This window comes from Lethenteron reissneri, chromosome 33, assembly GCF_015708825.2.
Source record: "Lethenteron reissneri isolate LAM-NWPU_2019-01 chromosome 33, ASM1570882v1, whole genome shotgun sequence".
NCBI classification, from domain to species: domain Eukaryota; kingdom Metazoa; phylum Chordata; class Hyperoartia; order Petromyzontiformes; family Petromyzontidae; genus Lethenteron; species Lethenteron reissneri.
Window position 1 is genome coordinate 6,612,590 of NC_083811.1, and position 23,356 is coordinate 6,635,945.

Genomic DNA, 23,356 nt, shown 5'->3' on the forward strand with positions numbered 1-23,356 from the left:
TTTGTCTTTTTTTCTCGCTCTTAAGACAAGAGCCGCCTACATTCCATAAAGTAACCCATATACAGACAGATGAGCCACATAGATATCTTATAGTGTATATACAAGTGTACATATGTGATATATAACAGTTTGCCAGACACAATTTGAAAGCAGGTAATGACGTTCACGAGATGATTCTTTAAACTTGAATGCGTTCGAAATATCAACACAGTTAAAAATCTAGAAAATAAGGTGATATATTTGAAGGAAATTGAATATAATGTGAATTACAACAGTATGAATATAGAACTGCAAAGCATTATGTTACATACTAATTACTTGATGGCATTCAAAGGAATGCAGCTTTAAATATATCTACCAGCCAAATTAGATTTATTTTGGAAAACAGGTGCATTGTGTAATGATGCAGATTTAACTGCGGATGTACAATTGTGACAACTGTTGGTTGTTTACAATTTTGACATTTTTCATGCCACCTGACACCAGACCCACGGCACTGAAGGAGCTCCCCGTCAATTTGGATGTCAAACACACCGTCAAATACGCCGACCTTGACCAACTTGGGCCAGCCAACGTGAGCCACTGATGCTTCAGGATGTGCAAGCTTTTCTACACTGAGTAGCATGGAAAAACCTTGGACCACACCAAAGCGCGTCTCAGATTTTTTTTTGTAAGCTCAGTGAAATCAGGAATTTTCCATCTGAGAGCAAATTTGGCCTTGAACATACCCAGTGGAGTGGAATGCGCATTGATGGCTGTCTGGGTAACAAAGGATTATGATTTTGACAAGTGTACAGCACGTGTTTCTCAAATAGCTGCACGTCAATGCTGTCCAGTAGAGAACACTTAGAAGTTTTATTTCTCATGGCTATGTATATTTATTGTTTTACACAAAGCTTGCTTGCGAATGACTGACTTTTTATGCTAAATCCAATCTGTTTGCACGTTCAGTGCTCTAATTTATTTCTGCAAACGGTTTCTTTGATCGCACTTTCTTATTTCAGAAATTGTTATAAAGAATAATCAGACAAAAGCACGTGTAATTTTCAAAAGTCCATTATTACAATGGGAAAACAAGTTAATTGTTACAAAACTTTAGATAAATGTAATCAAGAAAAATAACATTTACAGATGTGGATTCATTCATTATTTACTCGCAATGCCCCGTGCATATGAGTCTGCGTTAACTTAATGTGTGTATAATTTAATACATATTAAAAGTGCAAAAGTAGAGTTAGAACAATTAATCAATTAAGTCTATTAATCTTCTAAACATTTGGATTGACAATTTTTTTGTATCCTCTACTACTCAGGCCCATTTCAATACTGCAGCCACCCTCACACCCTGCCTCCTGAATGCCGGAAACCCCGACAAGCCACGCCCAGCACGACGCGACTGATGGATGGGAGGTAATGTGGAAGTCTTGGTGGTATCATCGGCCGGCAGGCCGGCAGGCCGATGATACCACCCAGACTTCCCCATTACCTCCCATCCAGCGGCACATGTGGCAACAGCAACAGGACTTAACTTGACAACTATTTTGGTATTATCTGATAATTTGAGTAATCATACAATAATCGTATGTAAATAATCGGATACGCCAGCTCAATAAAATATAATGAAGCCAAGCCATCTCAAATATATCCTTGCAAAAAAGCACCAAAGCTTTAACTTACTTTGCTTCCTAAATTCTTGCCATCATTGCAGTATAGAAATATATCTTGAAAGTTGATCGATAGCCTCGCGATCTCACTCACACAAAAATGCAAAGGGGATGACCCTGTGAATGGAAATGTATTGTGTGCCTATGACACTTACACATATCTTGCGTACATGCTGTTTGAGAGCCTTTGGAGACCACCATAAAACCTGTCCACTAGCAAGCCTTAAGGGTGTCAACTGATCCTGAAATGCCTTTCGCAGGTGAGACTGAATGAATTCAAAGGAAATGTAAGAGATTCAGGTTTAAACATATATATGTTAGCAATGGTCAGCCTTACTGCAATGTTGTAATTTTAAATGCTTCTACAAATAAGTTATGACAACTCTATTTGCGTAAGAATAATTGTGACTATGCAATATTTAATTAAAATTTGTATTTGTTTAAATAGATGTGTTGATTTGAAATGCATATTATTGCTATGACGAAAACATAAGACTTGAGATCAAGATGTGCGTGAAGAGTTATACGCGCTAGGGGGCAGTGCAGAAAAACCCAGTGTTGTACCGTACTACTACGCTCAGACATCGGTGCTCCCCGACGTCACCAACCCGCACGTAATAGCTGTGGCAATTTGGGCGGGATGGAGAAGGATAAAAAAATTTAACCCGTAAAAACAAAGTGTTTCACTATAAATCCTTTATATGCGTGGCGGCTAGAGTCCTCTCGTCCTCTGGCTTGAGATGGCTGCCACCTATGGGTCAGATGATTGCCTGCCACCATTAAGCAATTGGTAATTAAATAAATAAAAAAATTCCTAAAAAGTGTAAAGTTATGGAAAAATTTTTCACTAAAATGAATTGTCACGCACAACGAGTCTGTGTGCAAAATGTCAGCTCGATTGGATCACGGGAAGTGGGTTAAAAAATGACCGAAAGATTTGCACGGTCGTAAGCGCGCAAGCAAGCAAGCGAACTTAATATAAAGGATTTAACAAACTCTCTGTGCTCGATTCCATCTACGGGGGGGAGGGGGGGGGGACTTGGCAGTGTGGTGGGCTGAAGTGGTGACACTGATTAATATTGCAGGCACGGGATGTTGATTTCACAGTTTTCGTTGTGATTAGCGAAGTGTGGTCAAACAACTCCCACGACCGCATAGTGTCGGGAAGAAGTCCTCACCCACCAATGGGTTGACAAAAGTCTGTACGTGAACACGCCAGTGAATAAAGCATCACGATGCTAAAGGTGTCTCGATCGACACTGTGCGGGAAACAGGAACTGCATTTAACTTTGATGGAGCCGTGTGCCTGGTGGTTGAGGCAGGCGAAACGTTCACCCCGCCCCAACATGGGGACTGGAGAAGAGGCAGAAAAAACATTACCATGCCCCAGGCCGTTAAACTATATTTGCTATAACCTTACCTGCTTTTAAACGAATTATAGTTCTTTTCAAAGTTTACAGACGGTGTGACTTTACGCTTTTTTTCTCTGTCTGTGAAAAGACGGTCGTAAAAGTCGACGTCCGTAAACCACCACCCAAATTGGTGGGCCGTCCCGTGGCAGGGATGAAGGTCTTCATGGGTAAATCGTGGTACAACATCACTTGGCACTTTGCATCCAAATAACGAAATACACTTTAAGCCTAAAATGCAAGACGTATGGCGCAAAACAACCCTTTTGTTTCGGACCCAAGGCAACTGATCTACTAACAAATTGGGTGAAAAAAGCAATCAGGGCAATGTGAATAATTGGGAAAATCGTAATGTGAGTGATGCATGTAATAAACATGAAAACACTGGCATACAAAGCTTGCTCTGTCACTGCCATTCGGAAGAGCGTCAACTATATTTTGGAGACGATAAAGATTTCAACAGAAAAACAACAGTGAAATAATGTTTGTTTTGTGTTATGTGGTGTCCCTGGGGCCATCGAGTGCTGTACATTAACTCTATTATTTAATAAAGAATATAAAACTAGGAAAAATAAACTAATGAGATGAAAGATTTATTTGTGTGTTTAGTTTGTTGTCCTTCCCCCGCACCTCCGATTAGCACGATTGGCTACGTACGGTGTGAAAGAAATTCAACGTACATACATCTACTTTTCTCTGGTATTCACGTGTCATCAACAGAGAAAACAGCAGGTAAAAACTACACACATTTTCATAGGCGGCACTTGGTGAACGCTTGGATGCAACACTTGTGATGTAGCGCTCCACTGCGATGTGCGGGTCGTACCACGTGTTGCTCAGCACGATGTGCAATGGTTCATTCTACATTCTGGGAGCTCCTTCCAAGAATAATTTTCTTCAGGAACTGGACTCAGTTCATAAACTCATCCTTTACTTCATACGGCTGACGCTGATGTAGAGCAACAACTGTGAATGTACGTCACGGTGGTTGAGCCGGATAATTGCCTTCAAGATTCAACAACATCCCTCGCCGTCACTACTACCACCACCGCTTAAAAGCCGCGCGAGTCCTTTCGGACCCGCGCACTTAATCTCCAACAGCTCCGTTTCTAAAGAATCCACCGGGTACACGTGAAGCGAAACTTCGCACCGAACAACGTGCGGCTCGACACGAAAACAAAGGGCCATGCCGGAGGCGCACACGCCCACAAAAAAAAAAAACACCCGACGCGGTCGGTTGAAACTGCGCTCGTGACCGTCCGCTGACCTTCTTCGATGCCGTCACGGAAGGAGCCGGAGCGGCTCATGCCCCGGTGGCGCTCGTCGAGTGAGACGGAGCTGTTGCGGAGGCGCGTGTCGCTGCCGCCGTACATGTCGTAGGCGGGGTCGTGCGCCGACACGCTGTTGGAGCGGAACACGTTGGGGTACGACACGCTGAGCTGGGAGGCCGCGTTCGGGCTCACTGCGTGGTGGGCAACGACGAGAACAACAACAGAACAACAATAACGGAAATTATTGCAAACAAAAAAGTTACTACAATCAGCGTCAGATACATGAGCCTGGCGGATATTCGGGTACGGTTGTTTTTTGCAACTCAACGTTCTGCTACAGGCCTTCGTTCTTGTTTACAGTAAAAATCCAATACAAATATATATTTTAAAAGTGACCACAAGACAACACAAAATGCTCACATATTGAGATTTTCATGCCGATTTAAAATTGTATAGCCATTTATTCGGACTACTCGTACTATTTTGAATGGATTGGGTTTTACTCCAAAGTTGAAATAAACAGCAACAAGCCCCTTCTGGATGCAGGTCCAATGTCACGATGACAGTTAAGATAATTAACAAATGATACACTTTGTTTCCTGCTCCAGTTAATCAACAACAATTAATTTCCAGTCCATTTGTCAGTCGCTTCACATGCTGTGTCCAGATTGGTGAAGTTGGGATGGAATGGTTGGAGGAGGTGTGGGGAAGCTCAGGCATCGCTCGCCACTAACACTGGCGATGGCGAGGAATCAACTTCAGGACACGAGGTTGATAGTTCAATGTGACACCGCTATGCCATCGCTCCATAGCAATTCATAAGAATCCATTTCAATTCATATTTCTACACCCAGTGCTTACCAATCAAATCCCCATTGCTACAACACAAGCACGGTAAAAGCAATGGAATAAACAGAAGATGTAAATATATATAAACTCTGACGTATGCATCAGATTCAGCATCAGAATATTTATCCTGGAAAAATCCGATGAGCTATGAAGCTCTTTTTCAATGATGTTCCAGCAGGGGCAGGGGTCACAATTAAGTCAACCGCACCTCCAATTAGCACGGTTGGCTATGTACGGTGCGAAAAAAGTTCAACATACATAAAATACATTAGATTCAGTTGGCCTCTTTAATAGACGGTGACCTCCTTGCTTGAACTAATATTCAGCTCCGATGCCAGACCAAACCAAACCACACCAGCCAAATGACAAAGTGAAGCAGGGGATTGTCTACCCCGGCAATAACAGGCGACGGTGTAACGGAGCACGATTGTTTTACCGGGTGGTGGGAAGTGGAATCGCGTGCCAGTTGGAGAGGTGATGGCTGTGGCGGAGGTTAGGGGAGAGTGTTCGCCCGTATCTTGCAGTCCGCCGATGGAGTATGAGCGCATCCACTCGTCCTGGCCGCGCTGCTGGGATGGCGTGCACCTGCACACGCACATTGAGACGTGCGAGGGCACGCGCGCATGTAGAGAGCCGTATGCCCACACGCTCACAGCAAGTTGGGGCACGCACAGACACGTGAACGGGCAGGATATTTACACGTGCACACACAAGCTCTTTGAATGGACACACTGACATCCTATAATTCAGATAAAAGCATGAAATAATGGACGAAAAAACACTTAAGTGCTCTTAAAGATATGTCTGGAAATTACGCAAAGATGTGCACGTGAAAAAAGCACGGTAATTTGTTGTGCAATTATATACTTCCTACCATTACGTCTTGTCTCTTACAGGCACTTTTTAAAACTTGGCTTTTAATTTGGTGGCAACATTGAAAGCCCATTCTACTTTGACATAAATTGAGACCGACTTATTAAAGTTCCGGGTAAAAATATCCCTCAAAATGACAGTCTAAACTGTATGATGTCAATAACTGTCCTTTAAGACGAGCAGCTGGACCACCCAAATTAATACCACGCTTGTGCGGAGTAGCACCAACATGTGCGCACGTCAAAATGTTCAATGTCACATGCAGCACGTGACCTGCTGCCACCCAATTCCAGAAAATGTTTGGCATTTCCAATAGGCCGTCATTTTGCTCACGTTGTGTAGACACGATTTTGCTTTCCATCGTGAACATTTGTCGGAAGGCAAAGCCATGCACACGATCTAGCATTGGCCATTTCCATGGAGCATGAACATTGTGTAAGAGGTGAGTTGTTGACAAACCAAAAAAAGAGAAGGCAATTACTCAACCTTGAACAACTGGACAGTGAGAAAACACCACTCTGAGCTGTAAGTAAACAACCGCTCAAGTGACGTCAGGTAGCTTAGCAAACAGCCCTGCAGGTGATAGGTGGGTCTGTCATTGAGAAATGTTTGGTGGTATTTGCCAACCTACACAACAGGCAACCTACACAACAGACTGCTAGGATAATCACCCCATGATGAAAAAGAAGTTCCACGCACTGTTTTAGCACAGAAAATTTGCTCATCAACCAACAACTTCACTTGGATGATAGTAAAAAACTTTATATTAGGGGAGAGGGGAATCTAGCCAGATGGTACCTTGGTAAATACACTTGATGAACAATGATTGATGTGGTAAGTACAATTGAGGAACAATGATTGATGAACAATCATCAAGTGTACTTACTGCCAGGGTCCACGGCAAGCGGCTGATAAAAATTATTATCACTTTGCCTTGTAGACAGGATGGCCAATTTCATTGTAATGTGGAATTTCCACTTCTGGCTCTGGGCGACCAGAGATGAGCACCACCAAAATTGCTCTTTTGAAGCAGGGAGACATTGTGACTTTGATTTGAAACCCGTACAAGTCACCTTCATTACAATTACTCAGTCACCTTACCCTTTACACAGACAAAAAACACACATCCACATGTCCCGTGTATGAAGACCTGAGCCACCATGCAGAAACACAAAATGTCATGCGAAACGAAACAAATGGGACAGCTGGCAGCACCAAAGCAACTTGACGAGGGCCACAATGAACAGCGGTGGGTAGGAATTGCATCAGGATCGTGGAGGGAGAAGTAATTTTAACTTCCCCGCAACAAGCTTCTGTTTAACCAATGCCCCATTGCCCTCTTTAAAACGAGGCAAGCGTTCACGGACGCGGGCTTTACACGCTGGGATGTACAATGGTACAATAGATTCCCCTTGTTTAATCATTGAAAATATATATATATCAATAACCCACAAAAAGGTACACTCCACGGAACAAAGTCACATGTTAGTAGAGCTTTATTTAAATTAATTCATATTAATGTCATCGTATCTATGGGGTATTTCCTTTGTTAAATTTTAATCGCGGATGAAAAATGGATTATAAACCTCTCTCGGTATCATGTCTGCAATCTGTCATGAGAGATATACGTAGAAAATGTAACGTACGCTGTCGCAGCTAGAGAGCATTAATTCAATTTAGCAAAACGAAAGATATCTGCTTTTGCTCACTTAATGGCCGATTCCAGCACAGATATGATACAACGCAACCTGACTCTCAGGTTAAGCAGCCGCATTGGGTGTTCGATCCTGATCCTGACGCCTATATATTTGGAGTTTGCATGATCTCCCCGTGGCCGCGTGGATCATTCTCCTGGTCCTCCGGGTTTTCCCTCCACATTTAGAACCATGCTTTCAGATAATTGCGATGATTTTGCTGCTGCAATAGATGTCCAAATGATAATCCACTTTGAGGAGCTATCATTTGTAGCCAGGTCGCTTCTGAAAAACAAGTTGATACCTCAATGGGCTTCGTCTGGTAGGATGGGGATGGTTTAGTTTTATTTGTACGTGTTTGGGTGATTTGTTTACCTTTCTTGTACTTTGCACTCCTATCGTGTTTTTGCATTGTCTGTTGTTGTAACGATCTTACCCACCCCTACTGGACATCTATGAGAAAAATAGCTTTATAGCTCATCTGATTCCGCCAGTATTAATAAATATTCTGATTCTGGTCCACAGCAGTTCTGGAAAACAGGATGACAGCAAAAACCGGCGGACCAAGAAGCACTGGGAGGCGCATACTGGAAAGAAATAAAGGGAGCGCAAAACAGGAAATGCTCATGAGCAAGTGGGAAGAACACCTCGGAAGGAGATCCACAGCCAGTTTAACATCATAGAGGGGGGGGGGTACCTGAAGCCCTTTTTAGGCAGGGTGTTCCTGTCAAGAAGCAGAAAGCTACGAAGAAGGAAAAGAAGGGAAGAAGAAGCCCAAAGTGAACAACAACCGGGTCGTGTTCTGGGGTGGGGGGGGTGGAGCCCAGAGGCACAAGGATCTAAACGGTGCCTCTGACCTGGCGAGGGTTGGGTTTGGTGCAGCGGAAGAGCAACGTTGGCAACCCATACATTCGTGATGAGCAGTGGCAGTAGGGCTTGAGAATAGAGGCCCATTAGCACACTGATTTGGCAAGTGTGCCAATATGTGCAACAAAATCACCGTTCCTTTGCTTGCATCACAAGTAATATACATGGCAATACAATTACACATGTTACTGGCAAGCGATATGACCAAATGCCAAATTAATGTTCTGCATGACACAGATTCTTATAATCGCAGTGCTTGACTACATTTTTTTGGCAGGGCCAAACACATTTTTGGACAGAGGCCATCATGGAACATAATTTATTAATGTTTGTATGTACCCGTGTAGTAATTATAATTAATATGGTTCTGTTCACTTAGTAGAATATCAATAACTTGTGTAAGAATTTATAAAAGTGCCGATTGTCGTGTCATTTTACAAAATAGTGGTATGTGTGAAAGAATAATGCCACTATTTATAACTACCTGGGATATGTGATTGCATTAAATTATTATGTAGGGCAACTGTGGAGAGCAAACAGTTTATTAAATGTTATAGAGCGAGTTTGAGGACATATGGATGCAGACCACAGTGCCATAATATACACAAAGTATATTGCTGTCATTGACATAATGAATCAATACTGGCTAAGCAATGCATTAAAAATACCTTCATGAAAATTGCTATTTCATAAAAATTGGTTTCAAGCATTAATAATGCAATGGGTCATATAGTCACATCCGAATTATGATTACAGTGCACAGGTAGTGTTAATGATGTGGCCATGGTGATTTTTTTGTGACTTTGATCATATAAAAAAAATAACTTCTAACTACAAACCAACCCCTTGACCACATTTCAGGCCCTCAATCACAAGCCAAAGACAATGTGTCCAGCACTGCCACTGACTGTTGCCGCTTGCTGTGGGGTGAACGCATGCTGCATGCAGATGATTCTACCGACTTCCTTGCTGCACTCTACTCTCAGGCATACGTTTCAAGTGCCCTCCTCGACAATAATAATTATCGGCTTGTACTCCAAACACTCCAGCCAGACAACTTTGAGGAGCATGTCCCAAAGGCTTGGAATATTTTTTTTTAATTCACTCAGATAAACAGTAGGAAAATGGTAGTTTGTTAAGTTTAAGAGCAGGTAATGGGTACATTTAAATAGTTGAATTTATTTCAGTATAGATGGCAATGAAATCAATTATGCTTTGAAATTTATGTAAAAGAGAAATGCAAACTCACTTATCCAAGATGTTCTTATTCTGAAGTTGCCTGAAATACACAATTTAAAACTCATCAATGAAGATTTCGTTTTATGCAATTATTAAATAAATAACGTTTTTCATTCACGATGTGACAACATGCTTATCTTGATGCACAGTTCCAGCTTTGGTATTGCATCCTCTCTGGCTGAGTGAGGAAATCACTGAAAGTGAACGGCAGCTTCGGAAGTTCACTCCGTTGACCGAGGCACTGGCATTTTTAAACAATGACTGCACCAATTAGAGCCAAAACCAGGATAACCCCTACGCTGTTAATATCATTCCAATGTGTTTGACACCGACAGCAAACACAAATAATGACTTGTGAGTGGAAGACAAAAAAAACCCCACAACTCTTGTCATCAAAACACATTTGAGGATGGCGCCACAAAGACAGAACACTGCAAATATTTTGTTAAAAATGTGCATGATTAATCAAACACCGACTTGAAGCACAAATCACAAATGAATGTCAGAAGGTCATGCCGATGTACAAATTCACCCTATGAGTCAAAGCATACTGACGGATGGCACAATAACATTCGGCTTGTTGTCAGGCCCCCTGTAATTACATTCTGCCATTGCAGTTACCTGTCTTGTCTCCTAGGTAAAGTGTTGCTGATAAAATGCGTGCTTGTGGTTGGGGAGGAAGGGGGACTGAGGAAGGAGGGAAGAGGAATAAGGAGAGAGCAGATATAAAAAGGGCTGAAGGGAGAAATATACCTTAATGCGCATATGTAACATTCTGGAACATATCTCATCTTGTTAAACCAGTAGCAGGGCAAGAAAAAGGTAGGTACAAGCAATTATATAAAAGGGATTTACAAACGACCATCACCATCACCTTCAAGAGAAAGTATTTAAGAAAATGTAAGCTGAGAGTGCTTAAATGTTATAAATATTAACGCATGCAAAAGTACTACACTTTTGGTTAAAAACGTGCGTAACGCAAATTAAGAAGCACAGCTCGCGTTGTTCGTCACCCCGGCAACCAAAGTCGTACAAAACTTCCGGCAAACCAGGGGTTGCACACACCAGTGGTGTCACCGTGGGAAGGTGAGGCCTCACTCACCTCTCGGACATGGTGGACTTAAGGCTGCTGGTCCTCACAAACGAGCACGGGCCGCTCTCCGGCTTGGACGTCGGTGTCAAGCAGCCGTGCGGCACCGCCGACTGCCCCCCGAACCCAGCAGCGGCGGCCATGGAGCTCGAGGCTCCGGAGAGAGCCAGGTCCAGCGGCTGCCCCAGTGCCGGCTGGTAGAGGCCGGTCTTTCCGGCGGCCGTCGGAGAATGCGCAAGTCCGATTCCCCAAGGCATGCCGCCGCCGCCTCCTCCGCAGATGCCCATCGGGGTGGGGATGGAGGCCTTAGGAGGGCCGGGACTACACGCGGAAGAGGAGGAGGTGGCAGGCGAGGCTGGGGAGAGCCCCGAGCTGGGGCCGCCGCTGCTGTAGCTGCCGGCCATGCTGCCGTCCACGGGAGACGGAGAGTCGGTGCTGCCCTGCCGGGCCAGCATCGCGTGTGGGTTTGAAATGATGGTGGAATTTTTCAAGTTGTCGCTACTTGTCATGGCGATCTGCTTGGTGCTTTGTTTTCCTCCGAATAACCTGTGGAAAAGGAAGGTGAATTAGACAACCGAAATTGGATGATGGTAGACCATTGCCGCTCATGATTTAATCAAAACTTATTTTCAGAAAGTCGACAAAAAAATGCTGTTTCAAACGTTAGAAGATGATTGAGGGATCGCAGTGCATACCAATGTAATCACAATGAAACTAAGTACCTGCCATGAATTGTTCTTGCTAACTATTATTTATTTGTTCAAACAAGATCAGACTAAAAACAAAAGAAAGCACAACCGAAGTCAGCAGTCTTATTTTTCAAATTCCGTATTAACAAGCAGCTCGGCTTGTAGCCATGCTCACCTGGTCTCGGCCTTACCTACGAAGCGTTGGGGAAGAAATGTCAGGACACTTGGGCACGGGCTGGGTGGGGCTGGGCGATGCGAGAGCGGGAGTCTGCGCGGGGCTCAGCTTCACGGAGCAGCCCGACGCCACGCTCTCCGCGTCAGAAGAAGCCGCCGCTCCGACCGCGGCGGCGGCCGCCGCCTTCTCCCGGTCCGTCTGGTTCGCCGGAGTCCGCTCTCTCTCCGCCGGCACCAACCCACCCGTCGACTTGTCTCTCTCTTGATGCTGCGCGTGGGCCAGCATGGCCGCGGTGGCGTGATGGGGGGTAGGGCCGACGGCGGCTGGCGGGCTGGAGCGGCCCACGCCGATGCGCGACGGCTCTCGGAGTTTGGACCCTGGAGGACCGCTCGCCGACTTGCTGCTCACGTTGGAGTCGATGCTGCTGGTGCTGGAGCGGTTCCCCAGGCCGCGAATGTGGCCGCCGCTGCCAGACTTGGAAGGCCGGGGAAGACTCCTGTACGTCAGGGCGGCGCGCGACGCCGGGTCGTCGTGAGAACCGTCGACGCTCGTCTTACGCCCGCCGATGCAGGCCCCCGCGCGGCCCGCGATGCCGGAGGACTTGGAGAGCTTCCCTACGGTGGCGGAACCGCTCGTGATGGTGGCGCCGCTCGCCGTGATGATGGTGCCGGGTTTTTTGAAGCCGAAGGCGCCGCCGCCCGTGGGCCGGGCGATGCCAGACGGCGGCTTCCTTCCCTCGTCTCCGCTGCTGCGGCCCGCGTCCGACGGGGAGCGCTGAACGGCGCCGCGCTTAGGCGAGAGGCAGCCTTTCTCGGACGCTTTCGCATCATCTGTTTTCCCTAAAGCAAATGCGGAATCTCATTAGCTCAGAATGACTCTTCAAACACATCACCGCATAAGGTTGCTGCACTTGTGCCATACAGCTCTCCGGTGTATTTTCAGGTTGCGGCTTGGCATGATGTCTGAAAAATTTCGCTCCCACATGCCTTGGACTTTCTTTGGGAAATAACATTCGTGTGCATGACCTGAAGGAACTCACTTTTCTGAAGAAGAAGCTCCCAGGACATCATGCCAAACGATACACAAGATCAACCCCAAAAATACATGGGTGAGTCGTTAAACAACACACCAACACAAAGGATTTACGCCATTGGTACCTCATTTGCCAGTAAAAAATATGATAATTGTTTTTTTACCCTTTTATCTGGCAACAAAACTGACACCTTTTTTGCATAGACCACAATACCTGCAGTCATAATGCAAACAAAAAAGAATTACACATAATTATGTTTTATAAAAAAACCATTACACATAATTATGTTTTTTGTTTGCATTATGACTGCAGGTATTGTGGTCTATGCAAACATGACTCCTCATAAAAAAGGTGTCAGTTTTGTTGCCAGATAAAAGGGTAAAAAACCAATTATCAAGGGATTTACGGTTCAGCATTTTCACTCGGGTGGCATGGGCCAACACGTGCAATCGCAGGACAGCTCACCCGGCATCTTCAGGGCAGACGTGGCGGCTTTGCCCCGCGGCGGAGGAGGCGTGATGCCGACCTGCGCGCTCATTCCCCGGCGCCAGGAGCCCGTGTGCGCGATGCTGCCGGGTTTGCGCAGACCACCGGAGCTCTTCTCCGACTCATCCGACACATCCGAGGGGTTGCGCTTCCAGCGTGCGCCGGGCTCCATCACTCTTCCTCCGTGCTCTGGGTCCACGGAGCCGCCCCTGCTGCTCCCCACGGCTTTCATATCGTCTCCTGCCGAGCCTCCGTGCTGCCAGCCGCCGTTTCTGTCTACCCCTGAGCGCTTCTCATTGTCCGTACGCAGCTGCGGGAAAAGGCATCATCATTATCATCATCATCTATTTAAATGCCCTCTCACAATATGTGCATTTATTAATATTAATTTTCTAAATGCTTGGCAGCAAATTGCAGGGGTGGTGTTACAATCACGGTGTAGCTGACATTTATCTCTTTGTGCGTTCAATTAGTGAATAGGTTTTGACACAAAATGCATTTTGCAATACATTTCAAGAGAACGATGGGGATATTTTAGCAATGTTTTGAAGGAAAATGTCCAATTGGCCAAATCTTATCACCGAGTTTTAATTCCTAACATTTCTCAATTGTATTGTTCATAGTCATTAGAAATATTTGCAGGCTTAAGTAAGAGATATAAATAACTGCCTAAATAAATAAATTAACGGGATAGCACATCTATACCCTTTCTATATACAGGCTGAAGATTTCAAAGGCATGCTTTGTCCGGCTGTCAAGAGATTCAGCTGTGATTAAGACAAATGGAATGATATTATTTTGACCTGTTTAATGTCCGAACATTCATGCACAAGGCTGATTACCAGCTCTCAGAAACCCCTTTGGAGTTAAATGACAATGTTTTACGTAGTTTTTTTCATCCATAGCAATATTTTTCTAATAATAAAATATTTATTCTATAATTCAAAGATTATAGCAAACATTCCTTTGTGGTAATGAACAACTTCCACGACATATTTGCTTCAATGAAATGTATGTACAATGTAATGGTCATAGAAAAAACTTTAATCGTTAAATATATTTGAACAAAATAATTGTAGTCACGCATCGGGTTTTTAAAACGTATGAATAGAAAGGAGGAATACAGATGTATTCATAATTATACATGCCAAGATGTAAGTACCTTACATGATCACATAATTTACTACACAGTAGGGTTTATTTAAACCAAAAGGTATTTTTTTTTCAAATCATGAAACCTCTTGAATGTGTTTTTATCTTGGTAGTACAGTATAAATATCTATACTCCAATTAAAAGGCAAAGTAATAATTTATTGGTGAACAAAAATATATACAACAAAGCTTTCATACATTATAGAAACAATGTTGATGCGGTGGTTGAGCCATAAAATTGCATCGTGAGTAGCGAATGTATAGGCTAACCATAAACCTTGTATATTTGGGTAACGCTGCATTTTCTTTCGCCGATTGCCAGGTCGATGCATTGCCGATTGCTATGCCCAGCGTGCAACCACCAGGGGGCATGTGATCTCACAATCTCTATCTCAATTAGCCTGAGCCGGGAGGAACTAAAGTGCGTACTGTATTGGTAATTGCTGCTTTGTATGCACAAATTGACATGCAACCCATTTTGTGAAGCTAAATCTTGCAAACTCTTAACCTTGACTTTTTAAATATATACGCACATGCGCGAAATCATAGCAGATCTCCATATGCTCTTAATCTATCGTGCTTACAGTTTAATCAATTTGCTTCGAGTATCTACAGGATATAAGAATAGGTTTTCCCCTATTTTCTGGTAACAAAACAGGTGTTAAGATGTTAAAACACCAAACGGAAACCTTTTGCAAGGAATCATGTCTGCATTAACCACATATACTTGTGGTGAAAATACAAACAAATAACATGCTCTGGTAGTATGTGCATTGTCTTTGAAACTGATTGGTCCACACCAGAGACAGCTTTCTTTAGAGCCTCGTCTCAAACAGTGTTAGACCAGAGGACGCCAAAAGGCGTACACAGCACAAAGACAATGCACTAGCAGGACAATGAGAGCTCGTGGTGAGCAGCTACATCATGGGACCTCCTTTGCCAGTGTCAAAATATAAGATTAGGTTTTCCCCTTTTTTCTGGCAACAAAACAGGTGTTACGATGTTAAAACACCAAAACGGAAACCTTTTGCAAGGAATCATGTCTGCATTAACCACAGATACTTGTGGTGAAAATACAAACAAATAACATGCTCTGAAACCGACGGCAGAGCTCTGTTTCAACACAAAGCGGTTTATCGGCCTCCAGCAAGGGCAGCGGATAAAGAATGTGAGGACTCGGCACCACAACATCCTGAAAGTGTTGGAAATAATAGAATAATAAAAATAAACATAATAAAATAATTCTCACGACGTTTCGGCCACAACGCAAGCAGCCATCCTCAGGTGTTCTCCACCTGAGGACGACTGCTTGCGTTGTGGCCGAAACGTCGTGAGAATTATTTTATTATGTTTTATTTTTATTATTTATTATTTCCATTCTACGTGACTTTGCCGAAAGGACCAAGAAGATGAATCCTTGCAGTCACGAAAGCTTTAAATCGAAAAATCCTGAAAGTGATCGTTTTTACACATTTTACATCAAGGTGCGTAGGCCATTGTTCCGCGAGTGAACGGACACGATTCTACAAACCACACACCAGCGATCTGTATTTCCAGTTCCATATATGGGGGTGGGTTTTTTGGTCTCAACCGACCTCTTGCCCCTTTGTCCCAAGCAGTCTCCCCCCCCCCCCCCGTGCCATTTTAAACCGCAGAACAGTCAGTGGATGATGGTCCACGCTTGTGTGCGACACATTACTGACATTAGCCCTTACGGAGCAGCCCAGATGTGGCCATTCATCACGTAAGTGGCTCCATTTCAGGAAGGCATTGATGCAGTGCTTGGGACCTTATGGTGCATTGGACGCTGTCGGCACAGATATTTTAAAACATTAAAGGACTGTGCCTGTGGGGGATTGTGTGGTATGCTGCAACACATGTGCACAAGATTTTAGATAAAATGTAATTGAACTGTGTGTTTGCATGCGCCAATCGATTGTTCGGACTCATCGGCTTCCACAGGTATTCAGTGATTCCCGCACGGCAGGTGCAGTGATTTAAAGTTGGTCAGTGTAGTAAATAAACAATTAAGGAGGTGACTGGGTGGTTAATGGATCAAATAACTTGTCTGCAAAGCTGAGATTCTGGGTTTGAATATGGGCTACCACCCGTATTTAACCGAATTCTCAAGTGTAGTGAGTTGGTAGCGAGCCAACTCACCCTGGTCACCCATGACTGAACAAGAAAACAAATAGGGTTTTCAATAAATATCAGTTTAACACGTAAGCATATTTGGTTTGCCTGCCATACATGTACCTAAGTGTGTTTGAACTTCTTACGCACCATACATATCAAACCGACATAATTTGCGGTTATTTGAATGGACGGGCAGAAAAATATTAAAAGAAAAGCTTCTTTTGTAGGCAAAAAAACAACGCACAGAAGAAGCAGCAGTGATTTTGCCTTTTTGGGAGCAGATTTACAGGCAGGCATCATATACTGTCTTCATGTTAGGTTTGGCACACAAGTGGGGTTGGCACCTGAGCTGCAATGCCTCACATATCACACAGGCTGTTAATTAAAAAATGTGATACACTCAATTTAATATATTCTTCGAGGTGTGGAAGTGTGCATTGCAGATACTGGATTTGACATTATTACCATCAAGCCAACCCTTATTACATATCATCCCCATTGCCTTTCCTTGAATACAAAGTAGTGTGGCGATCACCATAATATAACTGTACTGTACTATGTATTTTCAATAATAAATGAAGCAGTTTAACACGTAGGCTTTCGCGACCAATATTATTCATAAAAAAGGTTTTTGGGTGAGATTGCGTTATTTATAAACGTGTTGCAACCCTCCACCACCCGACACGGCCAATCATTAAAAAAGTGTCACGTTGACAAAAGACAAATAGTTCACTACTTTAGCCCACCGGTGTGTTGAAGAGTGAATCCACATTTACAAGCAATAACCTTTTCCCAAAGTAACATAAAAAAAAACTCCAACACTCTGAATATACAAAATACTGCAGGTGACGAGATACAACACTGAAGGCAAGTGGAAGCTGGCAAAAAACATTTTGAGAGCTCGACAAAATAAACGAATATATCATGGGACCTCCTTTGCCAGTACCAAAATATACTAATAGGGTTTTTCCCCTTTTTTCTGGCAACAAAAACTGACACCTTTTGCAAGGAATCATGCTTACAGGCTCTAAAGAAAGCTGTCTCTGGTGTGGACCAATCAGTTTCAAAGACAATGCATAAATTATCAGAGTATTGTTTTTTGTTTGCATTTGACTGCAAGTATTGTGGTTAATGTAAGCATGATTCCTTGCAAAAGGTGTCAGTTTTGGTTGCAGGAAAAAAGGGGAAAAACCCTATTAGTATAATAAACGAATATTAACAACAATTTCGACTTGTAACGTGTACAGCATTCACTCGCTCTCCGAGACGGACAATGACTCGGGAGGCACGAGGAGGAACCTCCGACAAGCGGGAAGGCAGCCACTTCCAATGAGCCGGCACCAACACATTGAATGACGTGCAAAATGGAAAAAGAAGCTGAGGAAGACGGCGGAAGAGATGGTGAGGTGAAATCAGAGAGAAAATTGAGTTTTATAGCTCATCGGATTCCTCAAGTATAAATAAATATTTTGATTCTGAGTTCTGAGGCTAGCAAACTACTGAACAAGAGCAACTAAGAAAGTGAAAAAAAAAGGAATGGACGAAAATGGGGGAGGCCTTTGGCCAGAAGTGTGAAGTTACAGGCTGATAATATAAAATAATTACGATTAAATAATTCACTTTGGGTGATGCAATGTAATCATTTGGTCAAATTTATATCGTAAATGAATCCACCACCCAACATAGCCAATTATTTTCATCAAAGCCAACCAAACTACATTTTTTAACGGCCCAATTGTTATTGTTTCAGGTCACCGGTACGTTGAATAACAATTCTCACAAACAAACGTAGCAATTGCATAAGACATTTCGCTTGAAACCGTGCCAAGCATCTTCAGGATAATATGGAAAAGTCAGGATATCAACTGTCAGGCGGCGAAGGGACTTAGGATTAAAACTTGGACAGATCAGTGCTTGGGCCTCACCCAAAAATCTATTGTGATCTACAACATTTCGCCGCGAGCACCGACGTATTAGTTAGACGGAGAACTAATTGGTGCTGGGTTCTCACCTTGGCCTCCCCCTTTCTGCGAGCGGTAGCCGGCGTCGTGGGGTAGGAGCTGACCGAGGAGCTGGTGTGGATGTCGTCCGTGCTCACGTTGTCGATGGTGTCGCTCAGTCCGCTGCTGATTGAACTATCGTCGTCCCAGCTGCGGCCAGGCACCACAACATTCGATTTGGAAAGGAGAGAGAGAGAGAAACAAAACACATTAGAAACCACAACACAAGTGGCACAATTCTCTATGGGCGAGGGAAACATGATTCCAAGTGAAATGCTTGAACCTTTCCCAGAAAGATATGACTTCAAATCAATTAGCATTTATAAAACTGTCTTTTTACAATATGCTGCAGCAGCATTAAATTCATATTTATTTCTTGGTACTGAACAATTTTGGACAGCAAAATAAAAACAAATTGCATGGCAATATTCTATCACGATGGCGCAACACTGTGATGCTGTAAATCTTACTTGAAAATTAACAATGTAACACCTATTCATTTATGTAATATTACAAGGAACATACAAAACCTCTCCCCCCAAAGGGTGATTTTCCTAATTTGTATTCTTCGACATGCACATTCCGTTGAATTGCATTTTGTCTTAGAATCGCACGAGCTCATGAATAGAAAATCGTTTGCCACAAAATAAATGTGCCTCAATTAAACCCAGAGCGCCACAACAATGCGATATCACAGCAGGTATACACACACACACACACACGAGATACATCGGCCTGTCTATTCCGGCACGGAGAGTGTGCTCGAAAGCCTAAGCCCAATATCTGTTGCGCAGCGTCGCCGCGTCCAATTTCCCCCAAGTCGCTGGAGCAGAAGTTTTATTAACGGGAAAAAAGAGGGCCTTGCTTTCTCGCCTCACACTATTGCTCTCCATCCCCTGGATTATTTTGGCACCAAAAACACTTTCGCCTCACATTTGATGAAGTGATGAAAAGCAAGCACATAACCTGCGAGATAAAACCTTTATTATATAATCCCCACAGAGTGTGCACTGTTTCGGTACAAACATATATTTGTCGTATCTATCACGCTGCAGGCTGCCTCAATTAACGCCTGATGGATGTTCGTTAATTTCATTTCTATTGTTGTCCATTCATGTAATGCCATTTTACATTGCATTATTCATGCAATGTACGTTCAATCTCCACGCAAATAGAGTATTTCAACTGCCACAACCTTATTGCAAAGTGCACTCACAATGAGTTAATCTATTTATTTTAACTGGACTGAAAACAACTAACTATTCACCTAATTTGATTAAAGGAATTGCTTTGTCTCTCAATATCAGTGGGTGGTCATCTGCATGCTGCTACTAATCACATGATAATGAAAGGCTAAACACACACACAATGGCCTGTGTGGTTAAATGATTAACAATTACTTATACAAATTATTGCGATATATAATTAACTATATGTGATGTACGGAAATATTTAAGAGATTGAATAATACAATCGTTCATTGAATTGAAACGGGATTTTTCTCACAATTATAAGTGAAAAGAATATAAATATGTTGTATGTAAAAGTTCCACATTCTACAGCTGGCTTTGTAATGAAAGAAGTCATTGACATTCAATTTCCCTCCTGCCTATGGTATGTGTTGTGGTTTATGGGTAAGGCAATTGAATCATAACAGCTCACAACTATTACAACATTACTTAGAATGTAAATAATTTAGTGTTATAAGGAACATGGTATTATATTGTCATGCTCATCGAGAAACAACATTCTTTTAAATAGGACGGTGTCAAAACCACTTTAATAGTTCAATTGTTAAAGTGCAAACATGTTCAATTATACTTTGTGTGACTTCAGGGGTACTTCGTTAAATTTTCTCCATAGTCCACCTCCCCTTTAACGAGGTGGTTCTCAATAACATACTCTATTCAATTCGCCTTTTCCATGATTATGGAATAGGGGTAAATATTGACTCCAGCTTAAAAGGTAGAGGTGCAGCCCTGCAATTTCCTGCTCTTGACACTGATGGACTAGGAGAAGGCGGTTGAGATAGCCCCTCTAATCGCTATTTGGCCTACTCTTTCACACTAGCCAAGCGTCTTGAAAGAGCTCGAAGTATCCACCTCACCACATACGACCTGTACATCTACGAACTGCGGTGTACCCATTTATACTACTGGTGGACAGAGTTGGGGTGGAAGGGGAGAATTTAATCAACTAGCCCATTGTTAAACTACCGTGCCAGGGGATCGAACCGGTGTGGTCTCTGGTTTGCAAGTGCAGTATGCAAACCATTACCAAATGGCAGCAGCCCAGATGTAATGAGGAATTGACCGACTTGCCACATTGGCTATGTCGAAGTGCATCAGAGCCATCATTTTTCCACATTGGCAAACGAACCGCCATTCTATCTCAATTTTCAAGGCATTAAAACGCCAGTTTTCTTACACATTATGTGTGAAGTCTGTTAGCGGTACGAGCGCTTTGTTACCAAACCAAATCCCGAAATGCAGACGACCGATCCATTACAATCAAGCCAAACATACGACGCCGTTTAGAAAGAAGCAGAAGCTTTCCACGTTTGGCGAGTATTCCGCATACGCGACAGAGCAGCCAGGCAGGCTAATGTCAATGTTCCATTTACACGGCTACCGTGGAGATTGTGTATAGAGTAGGCCACCTCTGTTACGGGGGGGGGGGGGGGGGGGGGCAGTGAGTGCATGCAAAATGCCATAAGTGATCTCATTAAGGGCCAGGCGAGCGCCTAATTGTGTTGTTTTCAGAATGAATTACCCTTGTTTTGGGCACAGCGACATGCATAGCTGTTCTGACCCCACCTCATGGATACTAGATTTATAATAATAATAAAGAGTCTAATCATAAAAAGCCGTTCAATGGGGATGGAATGTTTTGGAGGAATAAAAAAACAAGGCCATTTTTTGCACAAAAGGCAGCACTACATGTTTAAGAATAATAACTACCCAATATAATCAAATGATAATGGGAAAAAAAACAAGGTACTGTGTCGGCAGTGATGCACACGCACAATAAGAAAAATATCACCATGTTCATTATTAACACTGCCGCCCAAACCAAAAGATATATAATACACTACGGCACAATCCTATTATATATTTTTTCTGTCATACGGCGATGGTGTTAATGGAGAACGTGGTGAGATTTTTTGATTTGTGCAAACCCAGTTTAAGAGGACTCCTGCCACTACTGAACACTGCACATTTTTTCACAAAAGCAATGGTTAAGTTGGACGATGAAAGCTCCAGTAAAAATCTATAAATCATTACCTTATTAATTATTGCAGTGAGCTAATGCGTTAATTCGACTGGGATACCAAAATTGGCCGTGGGTTTGTCGTGTTGGTTATTTTGAAGTTAAATTTTGTATTTATATCAATAACTCATTCATATGTTAAACACAGTCCGTTCAAAACGTACTTGTATAAAATTGGGCATCATCATCATCGAATGTGGCCGATGTCTCTCACCCACATGCTCTAGTTTTAACTCGAAAAACTAAAACGCCCACCAAATTGCAAACGGATCATTCTGGTCACTAAATGTGCTCACTGTGCAGAGATAGAAAAAAAATCTGGAGATCATGTCTCCTTGTCTCTGATGACACGAGGGAGGGAGGGGAGGGAGAGGAAGGAGAGAGGGCAGCACTTGCACTCGTCATATGGTGAGTGACTGGCCTCTTTAGAAAGCAGCTCTTGCAGGATTTAGCACTGTGTCCATTATCGGCCAGGTAATTCTTAATCAAATTGCCGTGTACACCTGGCTCAGTTGGAATAATGCCCAAACTAAATAATGACACTTTTTTTATGCCACGCAAAAATGTGTGGCCCACTACTGGGCAGAAACTCAACAAATGTAGATATTATTAATATTCAAATAATTATCATTTTCAGTCCACTGCTGGATGTAGACCTCGCACATCGTGTTGGTCACGTGGGATGTTTGACCATACCTCCCCAGAACTGGTTCTGTAATTGTGGAAAAAAAACTTGTTCAGGGTAGTCCAATAATAAACGTGGAAACACTCCACCCTCGTTAAGTTTCATTTATATTCACCAGAACTCTTCTTATCCACAGTGCTGTTACCGGCGGCTCCTATTATCAGCGGCAGCTGTTGGGTATGCGAGAAATCCTATGTTTAAATGGCAGTAGTCATTTCATCAGCCCTGTCTGAAATTTGGACATTAATCTCATTGCATTGTAGCCCAAGCAATTAATTTGGCTAGACTTAATTGAAGCAAAATATAATTAATTAGAAACAAGCACCCTGTCAAAAGATGGAAATATCGGCCACCTTGCAATGTATTCTTGTGATTAATATGCTGCATTAAGGACATCTCAGTAATGGTGGTATAAGCACATGTTCACAACCGAAAGAGTCACCCGTTAATTAATTAACAAGCTTCTATCACAATTACAGCAATCGCCAACGTTACCTCCTCAATAAATAAGAACTGACTAATTTTGTTTTCCTGTTAGATCCATGAATGCAAATGCCAATGTAGTCAAACTATAGATTGACTCTGCTCTTCAGATGAGGCAGTTACCGAAAACATTTTTAGCGGAAAACATTTTCAACAGCACACCAACTCCCACAAGACATAGTGCTTTCATTAGCTGTGCCCACCCCTGAAGCTAGGGAGTGGAGTGAAGGTTTAAATCAGTGACCCTTGGACTCAAGAGGCTGGTATTCTGTCCGCAGAGTTCACCCTGCT

The 23,356-nt window shown here is 43.1% G+C and overlaps 1 protein-coding gene across 9 annotated transcripts in view; it reads right to left on the reverse strand.

Annotated features, from left to right (window-relative positions):
- The window catches only part of LOC133350269 (neuron navigator 2-like), a 97,307-nt gene that overhangs the window by 45,060 nt on the left and 28,891 nt on the right, over positions 1-23,356 (reverse strand). For 3 of the 9 annotated variants that reach the window (XM_061564436.1, XM_061564435.1, XM_061564433.1), the window contains exons 6-14: positions 18,639-18,777; positions 13,319-13,649; positions 11,837-12,659; positions 10,969-11,502; positions 10,488-10,553; positions 9,877-9,906; positions 8,458-8,502; positions 5,630-5,778; positions 4,341-4,535 (exon numbers count right to left, since the gene is read on the reverse strand). In XM_061564436.1, coding sequence (XP_061420420.1) covers positions 4,341-4,535; positions 5,630-5,778; positions 8,458-8,502; positions 9,877-9,906; positions 10,488-10,553; positions 10,969-11,502; positions 11,837-12,659; positions 13,319-13,649; positions 18,639-18,777 — 2,312 coding nt within the window. The remainder of the gene's footprint in view (positions 1-4,340; positions 4,536-5,629; positions 5,779-8,457; positions 8,503-9,876; positions 9,907-10,487; positions 10,554-10,968; positions 11,503-11,836; positions 12,660-13,318; positions 13,650-18,638; positions 18,778-23,356) is intronic. The other 6 variants (XM_061564437.1, XM_061564440.1, XM_061564438.1 and 3 more) reach the window with 6 other exon arrangements.